Source organism: Thermobia domestica, chromosome 4, assembly GCF_964235325.1.
Source record: "Thermobia domestica chromosome 4, izTheDome1.hap1.1, whole genome shotgun sequence".
Classification (NCBI taxonomy): domain Eukaryota; kingdom Metazoa; phylum Arthropoda; class Insecta; order Zygentoma; family Lepismatidae; genus Thermobia; species Thermobia domestica.
In genome coordinates, this window is record NC_137457.1 from 290,763,745 (window position 1) to 290,788,697 (window position 24,953).

General features: G+C 34.1%; 1 protein-coding gene across 7 annotated transcripts; it reads right to left on the reverse strand.

Annotated features, from left to right (window-relative positions):
- Positions 1–2,642: 2,642 nt before the first annotated feature.
- Positions 2,643–24,580, reverse strand: LOC145684159 (uncharacterized). 7 transcript variants are annotated; one of them, XM_081756132.1, is made up of 3 exons: positions 24,460–24,580; positions 13,233–13,716; positions 2,643–5,225 (listed from the first exon to the last, which is right to left on the reverse strand). In XM_081756132.1, exons 2-3 carry the CDS (start codon positions 13,610–13,612, stop codon positions 3,959–3,961), a joined length of 1,647 nt encoding a protein of 548 aa, XP_081612258.1. In that variant the 5' UTR covers positions 13,613–13,716; positions 24,460–24,580; the 3' UTR covers positions 2,643–3,958. The 7 variants fall into 7 exon arrangements, with proteins under 7 accessions (XP_081612258.1, XP_081612257.1, XP_081612255.1 ...); XM_081756131.1 differs by lacking the exon at positions 24,460–24,580 and adding an exon at positions 24,116–24,313; XM_081756129.1 differs by lacking the exon at positions 24,460–24,580 and adding an exon at positions 23,919–24,313.
- Between the last annotated feature and the right edge of the window lie 373 nt (positions 24,581–24,953).

Below are 24,953 nucleotides of genomic sequence, written 5' to 3' on the forward strand. Positions count from 1 at the left end.
TCGCCTGCACATTTCTGTATAAACGATGTACAAATGATTGCGACAATTTGTGCTTGAATAGGAAATGTTGGTGGGGGGCTACAATTTAGACAGCCCCCACTTTGTTTTCGTTCTTCGGCGCCCCTAATTGTGTACAAACGAAAATTTAGCCTGCACATTTGTGTACAAACGATTGAGACCATTTCCGATTGAGTCTGATAAGTGGGGGGGCTGTCTAAATGGACGTCTCCTTTTCACCTCTGCTGTAATTAAATTCTTCCTCGAGAAAATCTGTAATCAACACTGTCAGTAGCTACGTCCTCGACTAATATACCTGAACAAGTACAGCTTTATTTTCGTATATTTTTCAACAGTTAACCAATTTAAAACTATCGCAAACAAGAATATGTAGTCAACTTCTTAAATACTTCTCTCGCAGGAACCCATTCAGCGCGTGCAACAAGCAAAAACAACATGTTTGGCGTCTCACAAATGAAAAAGGGGAAAAAAGAAAAGCAAAAGCAGCACGGCAGTGCCTTAGTCAGAGCTGACAACATAGTTTTGGTCGTCACATACGCCAATAGTCTTACTAGCGGTGTACAAGAGTTATACAGTTACAATATACGTTGTGCCACAGTAGCGCTACAGGCGGAATGTGCACGAACTACAAATGAATATGCTCCCTCACAAACATCAGTCACTGTTGCACCCTCTTTACATTCTACACATCCTTTTTTCTCCCACTTTTTGACCTTGACAAGCAGAAGTACCAGGCTTTCCGAGTTCACAACCATAAACTGTTTGTGTACAGAGTACGTTTCCAGTTCTTCGAATGACTGTGGGCGCGAAGAACAAGGGTGATGATCGGGCTACCGTATACGGAAGTCAGAAACACCCGGTTGCAATAATAAATGTAAAATACAAATATAGAGCCTTGACAATGCCGTGAGGATGAATATATATATATATATATATATATATATATATATATATATATATATATATATATATATATATATATATATATATATATATATATATAGGCCTATATAGGGGTAAGGCATTATTTATTGTCTCATTTTGAAATTTGCACCTTCAGACTTTGTCCTGTTGACCTAATTTTATCCCCCCAATATATATTATCTAATTCGCACACTGGTAATGTCCACATTTCTAACTCATACAGTACAATACTCCACTCAAAGCATTGTATGAGTCTTTTTGTCAACTCTTTTTTTTCAAGGCCCCCCAAAATAGTATTTTCTTCGTCCTAAAGACTTCTTTTGCCATTCCTATCGTTGTTTTCATTTCACATTAATATTTCGTATCATAATACAACTCAGGTATCTAAATTTAGTCACGTGTTCTATTTTCTCCCGTCCTACTTCTATATTTGACACCGATCGCTTCGTTCCAATCACCATGGCTTTTGTCTTTCTAACATTTATTTTCATCCTATATTCTTCACATCCCTTCCTCAAGTTTTCTAACATCTTATTGATTTTCTTTTCAGATTCTGCAACAAGCGCCATATCATCTGCAAACACTATACACCTTATCTTTCTACCTCCTATTGAAATGCCGTCTTCATTCTGTAGGCACTTTTTCACTATCTCTTCTAAATACACATTAAATAATGTAGGAGAGAGACAGTATCTCTGTCGAACTCTCCTTCCAATTGCACTCTTTCCTGTTACTTTCTCCCCTATTCTAACACTTACTTATTGGTTAAGAAATTATGGTTTTTAAGAAATTATTAATATACAATCTGCTGTGGCAATAATATACGAGATTATTTGCGGTTCTCTACAGGAAGTTTTGTGTATTTTCCTATTCTCTCTCTCTCTCTCTCTCTCTCTCTCTCTCTCTCTCTCTCTCTCTGTGCGTGTGTGTGTGATTCAGCTAAGGGCTTACAAGATTAGAATCCGATAATAAACAGTGCACTACTGTGGACCTGATATAACTATTATGCTGATAATGAACGTTAATCCATAAGGTAACAAAAACATGAAGTTATAGGAATGAAATAGTAGGGAATATTTTATTCTTGCTGGAGTGCATTTCTAATACCTATACTCCTATTTCTTTCGACAATCTTGACCTTTAACTATTACTGAAAAGAAACATTAAATTTCGCAAATAATATAAGCAATATTTTACGTATTTTGTGGGCTAATTTTGAATAATTACATGATATCCCACACACCATTAATTTTAAGATATTAAAGGAAAATTGCTCAGCTAATTTCTCTTAGGCTAGTTTTAGACGAAAGCATTTATCGTAGCATTTCTCGTAGCACATGTGCTGCCAAAAATGTCGTATAATATTCTATAGCATCAAAAGTATATTGTGTTTTTACACGATAGCATTTTGTCGTGACGTAGCAAACAAATCATTGGAGAAGAGCGCAATTATGGCTCCAAAACTAAAAATATATTTCAGTCACTATTTCTTCTAAAGCCCTTTGTCGCATATGCTTATTATGAAACAAAGTACTTTTAACGATGCGGTTATACTATACAGATCCATAGATTTTAAAATTTACAGAAGAAATTTCTAATATTTTAATAGAGTAGTGTATAAGTAATGAAAATATGGTGTGCACTTACATCTGAGATGCGTATTTACGTGGAAATATAGAGATTAAAGTCGAACCTGAAATGCACGTAATTTTCAATAAGCTGCCATAAAATTTTGGCAAGTCTGTAATTTTCCCATTTTGTATCGAGAACAGAACCTGTAATGCACTAACTCTCATTAATGCCCTCCATGCCTAGGCGTCATTAACTATTCCAGTGTTATCTTGCCGTGGTTGATTTTACAGATGTCGTTTCAGTATCCTTTACTAGTTCAACAAGACAACACAAAACAATATCTGACTTCCAATGAGTTAGGCGTTACCATAAGATAATAAACGCGCAGAACCTTCTACGAGAAGACCCGAGCCTGTGGCCCAGTAACGGAGTCGCCGATGTTCCCCTTCTTTATCCGAGGAAAATTATAGATTCCTGGTAGAGATGGATGTTACGTAGTGGGAATCAAAAATTCACAACGTCTGGCAAATGTATTTAAATATTCCAGAAAGTAATCAAATTGAACTGGTTTGTACCAAAATCCTACTTTAACTAAATTTAGTTTCTAGCAGCTTTACAATGATTCTGTACACATTATATCGTGTTGAAATTTATATTGTGAAAACGAAGAGCAAATTCAGTAATAATCACATTATGAATAATAAATTTACACCATTGAAATTCGTCAAGTGATTTTGTGATTGTGCGTGTGCTTACATGTACTAGGATTATTACTTAGGTTAAGTTTGCTTTCTTTCGATTACATCTAGTTACATTTGTAGCTCGTTTTATCTTTATTTACTAAGTAAATGAAGCTCACTCTGGTTTCTTGCTTCGGTATATCTTGCAATAATTCATTGAATTTTTATTTCTATTTCAAATATTGATTGGTATAACCCGACGTTCTTACGCTCAAGTACATCAAATATTTGAAGTTTAACTTTATCATCTTCTATAAATATATATGTGTGAATTTATAAGCAACTTTCATAATAATTACCTCTTTTAATACTTTCATTTATACATATCTATTTATACCACAGTATCTCCATTTCTAACTTTAATTCTTTTTCTTATTCTTAATACAATTGATGTATTTACTGAGCTTTCCAAGAATCGTCATGATACCATCCATATTTATAACTTATAAAACATATGCAAATTAAGCAGCAAGAAAATTTAATACCGCTAATAGCAGCTACAAACACATGTTATCAAGTCTACTTATTATATTCATGCAGCATGCACCACAGAAAATTTTGATGAGACATTTTGTTTCACAAATATTTATATTTCATATTGGAAGTTTAGGCTTGATGGTGTTTAGAAATTACGAGAGGGGATGACATAATAAAATATCCAATTCTTATTAAATCTTAAAAATATTTATGCACAAATTAGCATTTTACGGCAGCTGAGACCTCTGAATAAACGTTCTATCACAGTCGAGGCACAAGCATGGCATCCCATCTGTATTCGTAAGCAAGTGCACTCCCAATACAGATTCATCCTTGAATACTTTTCCACATTCTTGGCAAGTACTTGTGTTTTCGCAGTTACGTTTTATCATGTGTCTCTGCAGTGTTACTTTTTGAGAAAACATCTTACCACACATATTGCACTTATGGGGTTTACAATTTGTATGTATTATCATGTGTCTGTTTAAAGTAGATTTTTGGGTAAACAATTTCCCACACACCTGACAAGCGTGAGGTTTCTCGCCTCTATGTGTTAACATGTGTATGTTCAGTGTCGAACTTCGAATATAAGTTTTTCCACACAACTGGCAGCAGAATGGCTTGTCACCGGAATGTAACATTCTATGTCTATTGAGATGAACTTGTTGACTAAACAATTTCCCACATTCTTCACAGCAGTACGTTTTTTCCCCAGTATGAGTTTGAATGTGAATTTTTAATTTTCTTTTCGTATAAAACTTTTTACCACAGACTTCACATGTGTGTCGCTTTTGGCCAGTATGAATAATTAAATGTTTCCTTAAATTAAAAATATTATTAAACATCTTCCCACATTTATCACAAAAGCATGACTCCTCATCTGTGTGACTCAATAAATGCCTTTTCAATGTACACTTTTGAGTGAACACACTTCCACATTCCTGGCATGAATAAGGCTTCTCACCTGTGTGAGTTACTTCATGTCTCTCCAGGTGAGATCTCCTACTAAATACCTTTCCACATTCCCTGCAACCATATGGACTGCCACCAATAGAACACAACCGGTTTATTCCTAACTCTGAATTACTGAAAATTAATTTCTCCGGTTCTTGAGATATCTGTTTTGCATGTGTCAGCTTGTGTTTCTTCAATCTGTAGGGTCTACTAAACATTTTACCACATTCATCACAAGAGTGCGACTTATGACCTGAATGTGTTTCTAAATGTATTATTAAAGTACTTTTGTGACTAAACGTTTTTTTACACATATCACAAGAGTGTGCCTTCTCACCAGTATGTATTAAAATATGTCTTTTTAAATTAGAAATTTGATTGAATTCTTTTCCACACTCTGGACAAGAATACGGTTTCTCTCCTGTATGTATAATAAAATGTCTCTTCAAATCAAATGACTGACTAAATAATTTTCCACACACCTCACAAGAATGAATTTTCGATTTAACATCCATGGAAGTCCGATCTTGTAACATGGTACTAAAATTAAAAATTGACCCATATTAAATTATTTGATATGTGTGCTAAAGTACTGTTAGTTCAAAAGATCATTCTGCAGAAAGCATAGAATAGCAACTGCCTATAATGCATATGCACTACATTTATTTTGCAATATATGTCTGTTTTGAGTTAAGGTTAAAGTTTATGCATATGTGCATGAATAAAAGTTATTATTTTAATACTGCACTGACAATAAGGAGACCGACATCCAATGCGGAGAGACCTTACTACACAAGCTACTAAAAACGAGAAATAATAAAGTTAAGATAAAATCTTATATAAATAAAATTAACACCACGAGGGAGAAAAAATTTTTCGCATTCCCAATATTATTTGCTCCACTAAATCTTTTCAGGACCAACGTTCAAGGGCTTAGCCAGCAGTTTAAACCTCTGTAGCTCGGTTCTTAATTAATGGAGAGAGCTGACTTAGGCGTCTATATCTTCAAGGATAAAATATTTAAATGGTGTGCATTTCATCCACATCGGGTCTCACAGCGGAATGGTAGGGGGAAAATTGGATGTTTTTAGTTCCCTCCCCCTCTGCATTTGGAGTAGACCTCTCTCCCTAAAGGAGCTACAAGAACAAAAAGTGGTATCAATAAAGATATATGAACATATTAACTAGTGATATCCTGTATATGGCCATTCGGCTTGCGAGGGGTTGGTGGTAGTGGTATTGAATTTACCTTTTCTCAATGTATATTTATTATAAAACAAAAACATATTACTTGAAAGTTGTGAGACGCTTGCAACACTTATTTGCCGTACGTCGAAAAAATAATGTCACATCTCCGCCAGGCATTCGGAACAATCATTAAAATAAAGAAAAGGCAAAGATCATACAATACCAAGAGAGAAAAGAATTCGGAATATTGAACCTACGAGAATTGTCCTGTATATATATCTGACGTCGCGTACTCTCACATTGGCAGCCCTAGCGATGTTCCTAATTGTCACAGAGACATGAACTATACCTTGCTGAAAAGCTTACGGGACAAGATTCCAACAAGGTAATTTTGTGCCTCCCATGTCCAACCCGTGAAAGAAAATCAAAATTAAGCGGAAAATACACATTTTGGAAGTTTGTAGGACTCCTGTGTTTCGAAGTGTGTGGCAACCTATTGTTTCTTGTATGGGGCACAAAAGTTACCTCGTTGGAATCTGTGTGCTATAAGCCTTCCAACGAAGTATGAAATATTTCGTGACCATTAGGGGCGACGCTACAGATGCCAACGTCACGGTAGAGTAAAATATTTCGAAAAATATGTACACAGTGTTTCTCTTAGAAAACACGTTCGGAATTATTTTCATTTGGTATAGAACTTTTGCCTTTGATTTGTTTACATGATTGTACCCTTGTGTGGTGTACACGTGACTATTTGTTCTCGTACAACTGATAGTTTTGCAGCCTCTCACGAAATGCCAAAAAATATTCATTTTTAAAAATCTTATTCAACTTTTTCTACGCGTTTAGCACGAGGGGGCACAAAAGTCAGCTCCTTGGAATCTGTTTTTTTTATGCTTTACAACGAGGTATAGTTCATGTCCCTGTGACAATTAGAAAGGGTACTAGGGAAGCCAACATAAAAGTTACGATTTCCTTGAAATCCCTGCTGGTTCTGAAAAGATTTAACCTGAGTCTGAATAGAGTTGTGCATCTGATTGAAAGTTTCCAAATTCCCCTACAACAACGAATATATTTGAAAAGAAACTTGGTATTTGTAAAATATAACTCCCATCTGTTACAGACTGCCTAAATGATCGATAAGCGTAATCACCTATTACTATCACAATGCAAAAAAAAAAAATAGTAATTCGCTTTTCTGTCATTAAACAATATAGAAAATTAATTCTTACTTATAAGCAATAACGTCATTAACCAAACTTTTATATTCCCAACTGGAGGTCAATATGTAAGAATATAGGGACATTTACTACTTGTCATTATGTCGTAACATTCAAATCAACAACGTAATTATTGCATGCAATTGTGAAATACTAAGACACTAAATTCGACATCCATCGAAAATAACTAAACCTCAATCTGTTTGAATGATCCATCATTCACTCCCAATGGAGATGTTTGTTCAAGAGAAATCTGATTAGTTGTCTTGTTTCCAATAATAAGCCTCTCGTAAGTTACGGCTGCTGTAGCACAGCTGAGAAAGAGATGTTAAAAATCCATAAACAAAACTCCTTTCCCTTCCTGTGCCATCCGTGTCAAATTCGCGCATATCAATGACATACTCAAACCTTCCTACTAAATAGCTCCATATTCACGCACGTGAATGACACAGCATTATCTGTGTATCAAATACCTCTCGTACGTAAATCTCAACTTTGACGTCAAGCCCTTAGAAACAAAATAGTCATAACCTTCCCCTAGCTTCGCGCTACAACCTACTAAATTAAATATTATAAAACTCATGCATCCAGTAATTACCTCTCATTTTTAAATTTTATCTACAAGTTAACAAAATTTTGTTATTTAAAAGTTTATCTTACTTAATAAACTGTACTTAAACCCATAGTTGAATTAACAGTAACAAATATGTCACCCTGCTTGTAGTGTTAACCTTGATTCCCATTATTATGCACGGAGGTGGCATCCAAGTCATCTCCTGACACAAGGCCTCGATTAAAAATAAATACATAATGAATTTAAAAATAAACTGTCTGTTAACCCTGAAATTGGACACGAAATATATTTCTTATATATTCCCAACATTTCGATAACTCCATTAAAATTTGGTTTCAAAAACGACTGTCAGTTGTACATCAAATCTCATTTTGAATCAGAGGCTGAAACATAACACACTGAAGTAAGAAACTCAAGTAGGCAGAACATGAGTAAGACTTCAGAAAAATAAAATATATTGCCTTAAAATAAGAACTGACAACCATGTACGCGACAAAGTTGTAACATTAAAAAAAAGGGGGGGAAAACATTGAGAATGTACTTGAGGAACATCAAGAAAACAATGAGATAAGCAAGACAAGCAACGAAAACGTATCTAAAAGTTCACAATAAATAAGCAGATATAGTAAACATACTATGACAAAAAAAAAGTTTTTAAACATTCATTTCAAGATAATGGAACAGAAACTACGAGAAAATAATGCAAAACCACTCGAAGTGATTCCCTGTGTGAATGATAGAAAAATGTTCAAATAAAAACGTGCAGCAACACGTACCTTTAACATTTAAAAAACCGCAAAAATCAAAGAATTAATTGGAAAATAGTATATGCTCTGTCTAAATATACATATTTTATAACTCTGATACTGACGCAACGAACTATATAAAGAAAATTTGTAAAAGGAGGCATTTCCAAGCACTAATTAATGACAACTGACAACATTCAACAAGATATCACATAAAAATATATCCACTATGTCCTACTATTCGAAAATAACCAGTATCGCTTTCTCTCTCATGTAATATCCAACTGATGACGATCTCCTGATATGTTCTTTGTTTATTTTACCTCTATTGCTTTCTAGCACAACTTAAGAGAAATTATTTCCCAATTCCCGCTAGTATAAGTTCGTATTTTTCAATAAGATACAAGTTGCGTTTCCAGTAGTAAGTTTATTCTTTACCCATGGGAAATCGGTCTTCCACACCCCATGAAGATTAACTTTTGACACTTCTGAAAATCGTGACCTGAAATAGATTTTTTACTTTTCCAAGCGATTTTAAAGAACACATGCTTCTAAATATTTTTATTTCAAATTTTATATGAAAAAAAAATTTAACGATAAACTTTATTTTCTTTTATCTAATAGTTCATCAAAAAGGATGTCCAAAAACAAAGTATATTAGATGGAGAATTGTTTCGTTCACACTGTGGTTGGGAATAAACAACATGCGGTAAAAGTGACCAAAGTATTAAGATTATATCTCAGTTCACATACCGTTCCTAACATAAAAATGGTAACCATTACAAAAGCAGAAACTTGTTACGTAGCGCCTCAGTAAACGAATATGGTATGCTGCAAAGGTCATTTAATCGTAAAATCTATTGTAAGAAAGGAAATTAACAATTTTTGTTTAAATTATACTCAATGAAATACTTCTTGCCGACGATGTAAAATTTCCGGCTCATTCCTGCATTTGCAAATTTTCCCGGATATACTCTGTAAAGATAAAATGTACCAAAAAAAGGCTTAGAGTTAACCAATAAATATCCCGAGTTACTTACGATCGTTGTTGGTTATTAAGGTTGAACGAACGAAAACTAATTAGTCGTTAAAAGATGTAAATTTATGATACGAAAATGTATTGTCCTGTAACTAATAAAAAATTCAAGCTCGATCTTATTTGATGAAGGTTGTTCTACCACTTAGATAATCATTACAGCAATGTTTTCCAAGTATATTCCATTCGTGTTCACCAGGAAACGGAAAGAAAAAAAAGTTTTAAAAATTGCATTTGACTGCCTTTAAATTCAAAACAATCACTAGATAAAATTTTCTACTTTTTTTTGTATCTTTCAACCAAAGATACTAACATTAAGAGGAAACAAAGTATTCGAATGACATAGTAAAATAATTTTTACAATCCCTCTGATTATTCGAGAATTCATTCAGAAATCCATAGTTCAGTAATAAAAAATATCTAGTATTCAGATAACAGCCACAAGGTTTGTAAGCACTTTCGCCATCAGGTGGTTTATTCTTTCAAAACATTCTTATATGAAAAAAGGTAATTTAATGTAAAGAAAATAAAATTTTACTCAAAATACGTAGTCTATAATGTGCGACGAGGTTCGTGAAAGCTCAAAGAAACTGAGTTCGGAAAACAGACATACTTGACGTATAACTTCAGCTTGATGATAAATAAGTTCAACACTCAAAAGAAAAAGTTAAGAAAATTAATCAAGAACATAAGAAACACAAGATTATCCAAAACTGAGAATCTTAATATTGTTACACAGAATTGTTGGTAGCACCTATTTTAAGGATTGAAAACATGACTATTAATCTTATATGTTGCGATGCATAGTTGCACAACATATCATTATTATTTTTAAACATGTTGTCATATATCGTTTATCAGTATAAGGTGTTTCAAAATGAAATTGCGGATTGAAGGCTTTGTCTTTTATTACATTTATCGTACAATTATAAATAACACATCAAATGAAAAAGCAACTCAAACAGTTTTTGCTACAAGTGTTCAATGTACCATTCGTCACGGCACACATCGAATCGATAGACGAGAAAGGCCCATAAACTTTCCACCGGTATATGCCACAAAACACATTCAATGTAGGTCTCGTTGCAATTGCACCATATCGTGAGGATCTGCTGACACACAAATGTGAACATTGAGTGTTCACATTGTCATTTAGATAAAATGTCAATTCATTACTGAACATGACACGATCCAGAAACTCTTCATCGTGATGCAGGAACATTTCATTTGCACGTAAACCGTAGCCTTAAGGCTTTAGACCTTCCAGCAATGGCAAACAATAGGATGTAGTTTTAAGCGTCTCCTTAAAATTCTCCACAGACGGTTACATTGTAACTACAGATTCAGTCTTTGCAAAATGTAAATCAGGAAAAGCTTTCTGTTATCTAGTCGCCATCTTTGCTACTAGTGCTTTCTAACGGCAGACAGAGGAAACAGTTACAAAATTGTGTGAGTTGCTCTTTCATTTGATAAATTATATATAATTGTAAGTTAATGGTAATAAATACTACAAAGCCTTAAATCTCCAATATGCATTTTCAAACACCTTCTATTTACTAGTGAGAAAGCAGAAAATTTTCCCTGTCCAGTCATGTTATGCAAGAACAATGCGAAGTGAATAACTAGGAATTCTCAAGAATCCTGATCATAAATACACTCTTGTAACTACACTCTTCCATGTTTCCTAGTATGTGTTTCAAGTAAAATAAGTATCCGGTCTTAAAAAGAATATTATACTTAAAACCTTTGGTCCAATGATAGCTAATCCAATCGCTGGAATTTGTACCCTTTGCAAAGCCAAGCTTGACATTTTTGTCTCTGAAGTAATCCACATCCACATGGTGATACTTTCACTTAACGCATGTAAAATACTAAAACTGAAACATGACAAGTTCTTATATTTAACGTGGTTCTTATTGTTGAGCTTCCGTTCAAATGGCCACTTTCTTGTGTTTGCTACTCCAAAAGCATAACAATCCAAAACATCTAGGAACTATTTTCTAGAAAAAGGGATGTATTTAGGGGGAATTTGAAAGTAGGTATTTTATGTCCTAAAAGTATAAAAACATTTAGAGGTTACACAGTAGCATGAAACTCTGTCGGAAGGATTTGTTTGAACATAATTTAAGTGGTATTGCAAAAATTGCCCAATGGAAGATCTGGATACAATTCTTTATAAGTGTTATCAAAAAAATAAAACTGAGATGTTTCTCGCACAGCGAGAATAGGTTTATGGAAATTATTGGGAATTTTTTCCATCTCCCATAGAATACGCATTTCAATGAAAGTGCAATGACATAAAATATTTTTTTTTGCATGAAAATTTTAATCCTTCCTATTCGCTTAAAATATCCCCTACCTTATACTCTCCTTAATAAAATTGACGCCATAAGAATCCAGCTTGTGGAAGGTGCTACACTCCGAATTTCATTTCAGAAGGGCAGCTATTTTTCGATGATACAAACAGATGACGTCGATTATTGACATTTGTTATTCACCCTTATACATTTCCATGCCCACAGAGGTTGAACTCCAACTTACGTACCATCGAACGTATCAGCATTTGCCTCAGCAATTCCGAAAATTAACAACTAGCCACTAATATCCGTCGAATTCGGTTATTTTACACCAACATTCGACAGTGAGATGCAAACATGAATCACCTGAAACAGAAGACTGAAGTCGGCCTCATTTATTATTATAGCGGGAGGGACAACAACGGAGATGGGCTAGCAAGTTCCGAACAGGACACAAACGAAATGCTTCACTCAACTGGTGAATTCATTCCGAATTTCTATTTTCAACCCAACTTTCGTTCTGAAACTAACCATTGACAGGATAGATACTTCGAATGGACATGTCAGTAGCTCTAAGCAATTACTATCCATAATTCTGGCCAATCCTCTGGAGGTATGGGTCGAAGAATCGCTCCGTTTGTCTCCGAGAGAATAGACTCATGTTCGTAATTCTATAACTTCTCACACTATTAATAGATAAAACTAGAGATTCAAACTATTTGCCCACCCTTTTATTTGCAATGAATTTACTTATGTGTTTACTTCGAGTTCCTTTAAATTAGATTTTATTGTTTATTAATTGTATCCTTCTTCAGAAACTCTCACCTTTCACACAGAATAAATACAACAATGGGTTTCCAGAACCTGACACACCACCCGCTAACCTTAAATATACGAAGATATTTAATTAGTTTCAGTTTACCATTCCTTTCTAGTACCAAGCAATACCACTGCGAAGGCACGAATTTTTTTTCCCGAAGGCAGCAATACCCAATACCCTCCCGAATGATCGCATAATAAATACATAAAAGGTATATACCTTACTCACTTAATAACTCGTCATTTCACACAAAAAAAAGCGAGAAAATAGAGATACATAAAGAAAGTAGCTACGATCACGGAACAACTCACGAACAAAAAAAAACGAAATGTTATTTTAGTATATCCAATGAAGTAAATTTAAAATTATAGAATTTTGGTAACTTAAGTTTTTATTCCCTCTCTATTGGTACCAGATCCAATAAATCTACATGGCTCGCAAACGATTGGTTGGTTTGCATGGAGTTTAACATTCCCCTTAATCAATACAAAGATGCTTAACGTACAAGCCTAAAACTTACGCTCCCAGCCACAATCCAACACGAGACACTAAACCGAAAGCTTACAGTAACCATCCAGGAGCTTGGGTGAAGAAGTTATTTTTCCTACACAATAGTACTATCACTAAGTATCCATTGTTACAATATGCACATATATAAATGATTACCTTTCAGCTTCAAAATTATTCCCATCATCAATATGCTCTTTTATTTCAAGAGCAAATACTTCGCTGGATACTGTAGCTATGTCAGATTCTTCAGCTTTCAATGGTGTTTTGCAAACATTTACGAACGTTATACTTTCCGTGGTTTCAGGATCTGCTTTCAACGAATAAAATTCATCGGAAGTAGACGTAGACGTTATGCTTTCATATTTCTTTGTATTTGCATCTGTCAGAACTGGCAACAAATCGCCCGTAATGCCAGAGGACGTTTCATTTACTTCTAATGAATCTTCCTCAATATAACTATCACATTTTTCAACTTTGATAAAAATATAGGATTCCACTGAAGATATTTCATGATCTCTCCCTTCCTCATTTTCCATGTTCACATCCTGCACTTTTAGTACGGATCAGAAAAACTCACTATAAAGTTAATAAATATATGTTCATTATAACAATTACATAATTCACGGATTAATCACAGCATCTGGAAGAGATAGAAAATATATAATTAACCAAAACGAAATATTTAATGTACTTATAGATCAAAAATTGTTACGAAGTAACTACTACGTTTCTCCTGCAATCACTATAATCGTTTACACACTGGTATATAAAGTTCATCACAGAAGAAATTATATTGTACAGTATACGAAATGAAGTTCTCTCTTCCATGTTTCTTTTTAGTAATGACTTACTACTGAAACAATGCCAACAACTTCATGATTTCAGATAAAGCAAAAACTAGGTTCAATAGTTGAAAACTATGTTAAATTTGTTGATAAAACTAGAATAAACTTCATTACTTCTAGTGTAGCAACTTACGACACAAAAATCAACTGCTAAATGTACTAAAAGAATAAAGTTCAAAAGTTTCGTTTTTTAATGTTATAATTATTTTTGGATTGTGAGCAAGGGCGCCGATCCTGGGAGGTCGTCCCCCCAAAGCTCATGTGGGCCCCTTATTGTATTTATGAATATACAATATTTGGCATAATTTGAATGCAATTTGTCTTAAAATCCTCATATATATTCCTTCTGCATCTGAATGCCCCCCCCCCCAAATTTACAGACAAATCGGAGCCCTTGAATGTGAGGTCAAGAAAGTTATATTGCCATATTATAGGGCCAGTAGAAACAGTATGAAGAAGATGCCAGAAAGTGAAAATGCACTTAGTCACTAACATAATGCACGTAGTCACAGACGAAAGTTTCGTTTTACTGTAGAGAATTGTCATCTACTGAATGGAGTTAATATAACGAAAATTACAATTATCTCAAAGGGGCAGTCACTAGCAAACAATATAAAGGATGATATGAGGCTTTTCGGTATTTGCCAAGCCACTCAGCTAACTAGCGAAATTTGTTACATGTATTTGCCTAATTTTATTTACTATTCCTGTAGAAAACATAAAATATATAAAATTATGAAAGCAGGTTATTTCCTTGCTATTACAAACACCTAGGCGCAGATGGGAGGACAATATTAAGGTGCATCCCACAGAAATAAGAATAAAACATAGAAAGTGGATCCAGTTGGCTAAGGATAGAAATCAACGGACAGCCTTTTGGAACGCGATATTAAACCTCCATTGAGTTAGTTAGTAAATTAGGTTATCCTCTAGACGCTGTGGCGTTAAAGCAATTTGATCTACTTTATTCATTTTCTCAGCTAGTTTCAGTTACAACGCTGGCAGTGAGTTTTATGTTGTTGACTTTAATAACTACAAAAAAAAAAAAAGAATTATCGGTACTTTATAACTAGAGTGCGATGTCCGCTAAATTCCAATTAAAAGAAACTTTAATAAATAAAATAGAACCAAAGAACAAATACTGATAACCCAAAACTTTACTACATTGCTTACTTTCTCTCTCAACCAACTTGTTTTCCATTTTCTTTTTAAAAAATAAGAGATACTGAAACTTGATTTTTGTTGAAGATCTTAGTTTGCAGTAGTAGCAAGGAAGAAATAAAGAACATTACATATCACTGGTCAATTCGATTTCTTAAACAGTACAGTGTTTACCTTATTTTTTAAATGTAAGTGTCTTGTATATAATTTTTATAGTTTATTTTCTTCATTTCTAGTGAAAATTTTTATACATCGTACTAACTGACATTTGTACAAATTTAAAGGTCCGATTACAACTGTATATTTTCCATATATTGACCACAATTTGAAAAGGAAATGAAATCTTCGAGTATTAAGTCCCACAGTTATGCCGGCTAGGCTAAAAAGACGATGATGACGAGATATGAATAAAATGGTGGAATGAAGAAAGTGGAAGGAAAAGAACGCGAGAAAGCCCATACACAAGGTATATGTCCACCACAAAAATCACTTGGCCCGAGCTGAACATCACAAGTTGAATTTCTTAAATAATAATTAAGGAAAAATATCTAGAGCATTCCGAATCATAAGACTGTCTTTCTCAGGAAACTCCATAGTATCATTGGGACGTAAAAATCAAAAATTTCATTTTTCGATAGTATTATTAATTATTGGTAGCGTATGCTGCGGCATTATCACTTAATTCCTGTACTATTATTAATAATATCCTGTAGCATTGTAACGCTTTTCGGATCTGCCCCCTGCTGTCCCAAAAATGAGTACTTTCAGGAGATCTGAACTGTCCTGGTTAAGACATCAAAGAACATTTCCAAAAAGGGATTACAGAACGTATCCCGGATCGCCCTCCAGTCTTAATAATAAGATGAACATTAACCATCTAGAGGTTCGGATGTCACGTCTCGAAACCTCACCGACGTTCAGATGGTCGCTCAGACCACAACACACACAAAAATCATTCATACATGCAACAAAAACACATTAAATAAAATGATACTATACTTATTTATTAAAACACTATTAAAAAATGTAAGAGAAGAAACATCACAATACTTAAATAGTTTCACTAACATAAAACTGCACTTTATATTATAGCCCTTTTATCAGACACACACACACACACACATATTATATATATATATATATATATATATATATATATATATATATATATATATATATATATATGTGTGTGTGTGTGTGTGTGTGTATGTGTGTGTGTGTGTGTGTGTGTGTGTGTGTGTGTGTGTGTGTGTGTGAAAGATTATCATTGGGGTTTCACTGTAGACACTTTTCTCACATCATTAGTAAAAACGGGGGACTAGCACTGTGGAGATAACACTGGGGCAATCCCACGAAATAGTTTTGTAACTGCTGCACAAATCCGCAGAAGTTGACTACGGTTGCCAGTAAATGAATGCAGACAGGCACTAAATAAAATTCGAGTATTGGAGGACCTGTTTACAACTAATACGCACTGGGTTTGCGAACCCGGGACCTCACTGAATGGGGCTAGCCGTAGTGTAAGTCATTCAACGGCTAATTAACGTATGCCTAGTGAGGGCAGTAGAATATTCCCGGTGGGAAGTAAAAAAAATTAGAAAATTCCCGGTTTTTTCTTGGCATATAAATTTCCGGAAAGGAATTTATTTCTATTTCTTTATTTTTCCAAAAACTACATGACTAATTGGTTACTTTTAATTTATCATCATTTACTTCTATTTTTATATGGTTTGGAGATAAAAAATAAAATTCGTTGACTACTTTATATAACTAATCAATAGTATGATTTTGAAGTTCCATTTCCATTTGCACTTGAAAATAGCAAGTACTAATTTAGAAACCATGAAAAGAAAGCAGCTTGTAAAGTAATGTAGAAATTATGTAGAAAATGTGGTGAACAGTGTTGCCACACTTGGTACAATTGGTCATTGTTGGTACAACTCTAGCATTTTCAGTCCCTTCTGTGAAAAGTTGGTATAATTCTATCCAATTCAGCACCATTGACACCATTCAACCAATACTTGACACATGTTCAAAAGTGTCAATAAGATTTTTCCTACATCTCACGTTACTCATACTATGTGTTGGACACTTAAAAAATGTTGTTGAACATTCATTCTGTGATATACCGCATAATGCTACAACTTTGTGTGTAAAATTCGTAATTCCAACTATACCGGGAAATAAGCGAGAACAACGTGCAATAATTTATATTTTATTATAACGTATTGGTTACACACGAGCTCGATGTTATGTTCCTCGTTCTATATATGGCCATAATACTGTTTTGGTTTATTGGTCTCTTTGAAATAGAGGTGTGTTTGGTTTCCTTACAATACATACCGAAGATAATAACTGTCTTCCCTTTTAATTTGCGGCCTCTGTTTTACTTCCTACGTGCCAGAAAAGATTCATGTACTTCCACGGTTTTTCGGGGTCCTCCTATTTCGATGTTTTTAAAAAGCAGTTTTTAAAAAGAACACTTTCTTTATCTGGACTCTTGGAACAGGGGGAGAGAAGTGTTCCATAACTCTACCTCTTTTAGATTTGTGTTATAGAGCTATGTATTACATTGGTATAAAATCATGAATTCAGCCCTTTCTGTTTTAATTTGGTACTAACCTTCAGCCCACTCAAAAGCTAGGACTGTGGCAACACTGCAGATGAAGTACTATTAATATACCTCGAACCACCGTTAGTAAAACACGTCTGTCTGACTGCTCTCTCTGACTCGAATCCTGAATATGTACTCGGACTTCTCTTACGTGTGAATTAACCCAAGAAATTTCGAGAAATCGGCAGGAACAAAGGTCGTGTGTGGCAAGTGCAAAATTCTAAGGATAAGTAAGTGTGTTGCAAATATTGTGGGCATAAATATGTATGTCCAAATATTGATAAAATGGTGAGACATGTGTTTTCTGGCAGGTATCCAACCTAACTTGTTTATAACATGTAAAAGTTTAATATGTTTATAATATCAATAATAGGAACAAGTTTAGAAAACTCACTTACATATAAATTTCAACTGTTCGGTGGTGTATAAGTACTAACTACATCAAATATTTTTCCTACATATTTACTGGCATAAGACATCTTATTAGTAACTATTCATTTATGCATACTCCCTAAATATAATAGAATATTAATAAAATAAAATAATAACGTTCAGGATACACACTTTAAAGAATTCTCTGGAGACAACAGTAATAAATATACTCTGATTAAAAAACAATTTATTTCCAAATTATAATATAGTAATAGAATCCAATTTTCTTTATGTTTGCACATAAATTCCCGAAATATTTCCATTTTTGGGAATCTTCCCGGGATTATGCCCGAAAGATATCTTCCCGGGAATTTGCCGATCACTATGTATGACCCTTACATAATTTTTGCCAAATTTAACCAACGTGGTGGTTGTCTGAAGACGTGGAGTAAACTCCTCGAGTTAAGACGTTCGAGGTCCAAGCAGGATTGACCGACTGGTCAATGTTGGCAGTTTATTTTACAATGCAATCAGGTTGAATCACTTGTACGTACATCCAAATTAAATGTTAAAAGAATTGGCGTTAATTCTCAGTTCACTGGCCATGATGCACAAAATATTGCGATAACCTGGTTCTGGGAACCTTTAGATTAAAAAAAAAAACTGGCTGAGCGAAATGGTTGGCGACGGTCTGTCGTTCAAACATCTGTTCTGCTCTGGCCTGCTCTGATCTGCTCCAATATTTCCATAAATTATTGAAAAAAAACACTTAATTCAGTTCCAAATAACTATATAATGTAGTCTTTACATATTAATAGGTAAGGAAAAAAACTGAGGTTCCAAGTAAGAAAGAAACATCGATTATATATATAGTTCAGAAAATGAAGGTGTTCTTTGTTACGCACTAAAATATTCTTACAACAAAACAACTTTTCAGATATATATGTATGTATGAGTGAACGATGCAAGACTCCTTTGTTCTATTGCGTGGGAGAGAAATTGAATTGTACGTAGTTCTCACCGAAGAAAGAAATTATTTGCGTCGCAGAAATAAAGTATAAATCGAAGAATAATTACTGTCTTTACGAAATATCCAGAGCGTCCACAAAAATTATTTCTATAACCTGGTGACGGTTATAGCCTAAGTCTTATCAACAGGAGGCGCTTACTTCACCACTCACTGTACTTTCCCTCTCGGCGTTTCCTGTAAATTTATCAAACAAATTGAAACGGAATGCTTAGTCTTTGCATTCACGATCAACATATCTCCCATGCACACCACAATTACAGTTTAGGTGTTTAATGCGAAGTCATAAATTTTCTTAATATCTCTTGAATTTCTAATAATTTTCATTCTATAGATAAATATTGTACGTATATTCTTTTAACATTTATTCGATCAATAACCAACGGTATTTTATTTAGGTGCAATTGTGCAGTAAACTGCTCCGGAAGACAGAAGAACGCGCAATCACAGCGGTGCCTAATGCATAAAGAATATTTAAACGACAAACGACGAACAAATGTGCGTGTAAGGAAAATTATCTCTCATCGTAAATACCGTTTCCGAATTTACTATTTCCTGTGTTGAGAAACTTTGTACTGCATTAAAAATCAACATTTCCTCCTTTTGACTCTTTCATCACCATTGTTATTATCCTCTTTCATGTGCAGCGTTCAGTTAACACGACCTCTTTAATCATTGTAACTGGTTTAAGTTACTTATTTGGTATTTTTCTTTAGTTGCTTGATTATATTACAATTATTAGTGATGATTAAAGTAAATGCGTAATCTTGAATTTTCAAAATCTATATTTAAAATCGTAAACTTTCAGTTAACACAGAAAAATATAATTTATTACTACGGACGATTACTCATTCTATTATTTTGAATTCTACTAACAACAGATATAGAAATAAAAGCTAATTTGTTTTATTCATGACTCTCCTTCATAATCAGTAATTTTCCAAAATGATGTTTTACGGTATTTCACGAAAATAAAAAAGCTATTCAGAGAATATCATTTACAGTACGTATCTGTATTTCCATTCTTTATATGGCTGCTGTTTACAACTAATTTATTTATTTACAATGTCTCTTATTCAGCTAAAAGTGAAATGGAGTTTCTTGCATTCAACATGTTATATGGCTTTCCGTCACAATGGCATGGAGCGTCTTCAGGTCATAGATCGAGAAGGCCTCTAGGTTTAGAGGTTAGATACAAATATATTGAATAAAGTGTAGCGGAGAGACAACAAGGGGTGATCCTCCAAATGGGGGTTTAACGTGAGGCTAACATCATCATCCTATAGATAAAGGCACTTCTCCACAAACATTCAAAAAGCCTGGGATATGATTAATAATTTTTACATGACCTCGGCTGTAAAAATCTAACTCGATATCCTCAACAATTATGATACACTTCTTGTTTCTTAAAAAATAATTTAGTATGCTATCCACTTTATTTACAAAAATTTCTATACCACTGTCAGAAGTTCTATATAGACATACAGTTACGAGGTTATAATTTACAATTTCTAGTACGCAACTTATATATAAATCAATATTAAAACCTAATCCATACTTTCGTCTTTAGACTCTTTTTTTCGACATATAAGAGCTCCCTCTGTACCTGTATTACTTCTGCAGTACCCAGCTCTTAGCTGAAATCAAGGAATGCTTAGCCATTATAAGCACCCTGATTGCAACCAATGCTTTTTTATACATATTAAATTTACACGCAAAAATTTGTCCGTAAGTAATTCTTGTAACAAGATTTCATAAAACGTAAACCCTTGTATATCTAGAAGGAAGACAACTATATTATTCCTACCGCGGGATTAATTAGATTATGAGACTATAATTTGTTAAAATGACTGCACGTCAACGCCATTACTGTTACTTTTTTTTAATTTATTGGCAACTAGCCATTTATCAAAACTGCAAATAATCTTTACGAACAACTTTATTGTGGGTTGGTGATGCTACCATAAAAAGTAATTCGACCAGTATGTTGAAGATTTTTTTTTCGTCTTACTGATTTCCTATATACATTACCCTGATGTGGAGTGTTTTGTTGAGAAACAGTGTCATTTGAAGCGTTCGTATTTTCAATATGGAGTGTACAGTCATTTCTTTCTTACATAATATGGCATAATTTCGTCTTCCATTTACTGCTTCAAAATAGATAATTCTGTTGTCAATTTTTTTAGAAAACTTACTGCTAAATGAACTTGTCAATGTGGTCACGCTTGCTCCCATATTTGTATTTACACTATCGCTAATTTTTCGTTCATCTTCTACAGTATCACTCGCTACAATAAGATTACCATTGTTTGTTGGAATTGTAATGATGCTGCAATACTCTTGCATATTTTATTCTTTTGGATATACTTTGCATTTAGTTGAATTATTTGTTTCTCTTCTACTTTATGTAAATGTATTCCACGCTTAGTGAAATAATTTCTTCCTAAATTCGTAACACCAACAAAGGTTATGTTAGGGAAACTTTTACATCTTTTTTTTTTTTCACATTTCCTGTTAGCCGATTTAATAAAATCATTTACACCTGAGCTTTCGATAAGGTCGTAACTAAATGGAATGTCAATTACAACTATATTAGAAACTTTATCTTTCAGTAATGACAGATAAACACTGACAAAATTTGTATTTTGATTTGAATAAACATCGTTGATTCCCCTTTACAATTAATGTAAGTTCTTTTTTAGTAAAAATTATTAACGGAAGACTCCTTTAACGTTTCCGTCATTCCAATCTGAAATTGTGCAGGTTCGATACCTTCTACCAATCAGAAATTGTGCAGCTATAACTCCGTGTAATGATTAACATTTGTCAATGTTTCTAGCATGATTACCCGCCAAAAATGTAACAAGTCTTTCAAAATACCTTAAACAGATCCTTCTACGGACCCAACACCGACGTCAAGCAACATAGAAAAAAAAAGTCAATTTGACAACACTACATTTTAATTTTACAATTCAACCATTTCCTTTACTGCTACAAAGATATTAACAGTCAAGTGAGTAAATCTTGTAATGACAAATTTAGCACAAGAAGGTGCGTTCTTTTCTACTTATCTTACTTTACCCTAACTGTCAAAAACGAAAGGCGGAAATTTTGGCACCAGTAGTTTTGACACGGTAATTTTGGCACCAAGAAATGAAGCAAACGGAAATTGTGGCACCATTTATGATAGAAGAACAGAAAATGTGAAAAAATACTCTGAATGTAATAGATATTTAAATTTACATGTTATTAACCAGAACTGCTCCAGCGCGACGAATCAAACCAGTGACAAATGTACAATCAGCGACAAAATTTCTTTCTCCTCTGCAAAAATTTATTTTGCTTACAACTTTGGAATTGATGGACTGATTTGAGTAGTTTTCTGAAATTTACCGAAAACTACATCTGCTTTAAGTTGCTGAATATTGCACTCAAATCTGTCCGTCCATTCGAGAGATATTCGCGGAAAAAATTTTAACATAGGAAAAGAACTTTTGTTACTGATTGTACAGATACCGGTAAAGATACTATTGGCAGTTTCATTATATACTCAAATCAAGTTACAGTTCCCCTCTAATGGGTTTGTATTTTACTTTGAAGTGGAAACAGTAAAAGCTAATTGGAACCATGGAAACTGAAGTACAGAGAAAGAAAATTAGAAAATACTCTGGATGTAATAGATGTTAATGTACCAATTTATCTTGCAGAGGAAATTACCCCGAGATTCTTTCCATCGAAACTTCCGGCTACCCTCTCACGTATATCCCAAAGCCTAATTAAAAGTTTAAGATTGAAATTGAAACAAATCCCTGAATATGATTGGCTTGTCACACGGCGGTGCTGAAATCCGATTGGCCGGTCAAGGGATGTTGTCGAAAAGTGAAAGTATAAATTCAGTATTCGTTAGGTAAAGTATGATACATTCTGCAAATAGTGAGGTTCTCTTATTAAATGCAAGTAGTTTTTTTGTTTTGAAGGCCTATGTTGCAAAAAAGCAAAAAAGCTTCTCAAATCAGTCCATCAATTCCAAAGTTATAGGCAAATAAATTTTACAGAAGGAAAAGAAATTATGTCGCTGACTGTACATTCGTCACTGGTTTGATTCGTCGCGCTGGAACAGTCCTAGTTAATAACGTGAATTTAAATATCTATTACATTCAGAGTATTTTCTCATATTTTCTGTACTTCAATTATAAATGGTGCCAAAATTTCCGTTTGCTTTGTTTCTTGGTGCCAAAATTACCGTATCAAAACTACTGGTACCAAAATTACCGCGCCCCGTCGAAAACACGCCTGCATCTTAGAATTAATTTCAAGTGCATTTTGATTTGATTTGAGTTTCAGCCTCTCGTTCAGCAGTGAAGGAGTGAAACTACATTTTAATGATGGATCCGAGCCACATGAGCTCCCGCCAGAAATCGAACCCGGATCAACTACGCCAAAGATGCATACGATAAACACAAAGTCACGATGGAGCTCACGATAAATTTTTCCATTTCCAGAGCGTAAATAAGTGTAGTGGAGACTTATGGTGACCACTACCATACCTTAAGACTTTTTCTTAGAAAAGTCTTGGTCAATGTTCCGTTAAAGGGGTCCAGTGTCTTTGACACCACTTTTTTCTATTGATTTTCGTTTGATTACATAATATAACGTTATATTAGGTTCTATTAGATTAGGTTAGGTTACGTTAGGTTAGGTTAGGTCAGGTCAGGTCAGGTCTTTTTTACATAGTTTGCGTTCACTTTTCTTTTAAGAGAAAACACAATTTACAGGCACAATATTGATGTCCACCTTAGGTAAAGCTAAACGGAGGAACTAACCTATCTCGTATAACACAAAGGTAAAACTCAATTTTGTCAAAACAATGGTAGCCTATATTTCAAAAATATCTCCTTGAGTCCGTATTTTCAATCTAGGCCCTATATTGTTAAATATTTAAATTCACCGTCACCATGTGCCTGAAAGATCAATACACTACAATAAAAACCGACAATTTATAAACGAAAGCATCACACACTTCGAAATCTCCTTCATTTGGGGAGGAATACTCCGTTCCGTCTTCGAGTTGTGCGAATTCATTATGAAAAGTAAATCGAAGTAAACGAAGCAAGAGTATAACCCATTGGCGCAGAATAAAGCAGACCAACAAACTAAAACAAAAATGTATTTCACTTCTCTTGCTTTCAAGGATTTCTTACGACATTCTGGACTGCTATTAACATAACTGCATGCCCAATTAATTGTGTACAGATTAGTAACATGCGAGCAAATTAGTGTGGCCTGGGAATGATTACATAATATAATGTTACCTATTCTCTTATTATATATAATTATTTCATCTCTAAATTTACTCATACTGACTTAGAAGTTTCTTGTTTTCATCAGAGAAATTCCGCTTTCGGGCATAAATATTCGTCCGAACGCATACCATGATAACGATTAATGTTTAAAAGTTAAAACAGAACTAAACTTTTTCTAGGTGCCCAAATAAAGGAAATATGCTATCAAATCGTGTAAGGTCAACAATACATGAGGGGGGGGGGCACACGCTAGCACAGGGATGTATTACGAGAGAGCAGGCATGCCATCGGATTATGATATTGCATAAAATCACATAGGTTAGAGAACTTGATATAGTTACAAATTTGTAAACATAAAATGTAATTTCCTACATCGTGTGGAAAATCTGTGCCGGCTGAAATTAGTGTGTTATTAAGTCGTATTTGATATACATTATTCATTGTAACACTAGTATTGCACACAGGGTCGGCGCCAGCCAGGGGCGGATCCAGCGGGGGGCGATCGGGGCAATCGCCCTCCCCCTCAGAAGAGGAAACTTTCTTATTTTATATATA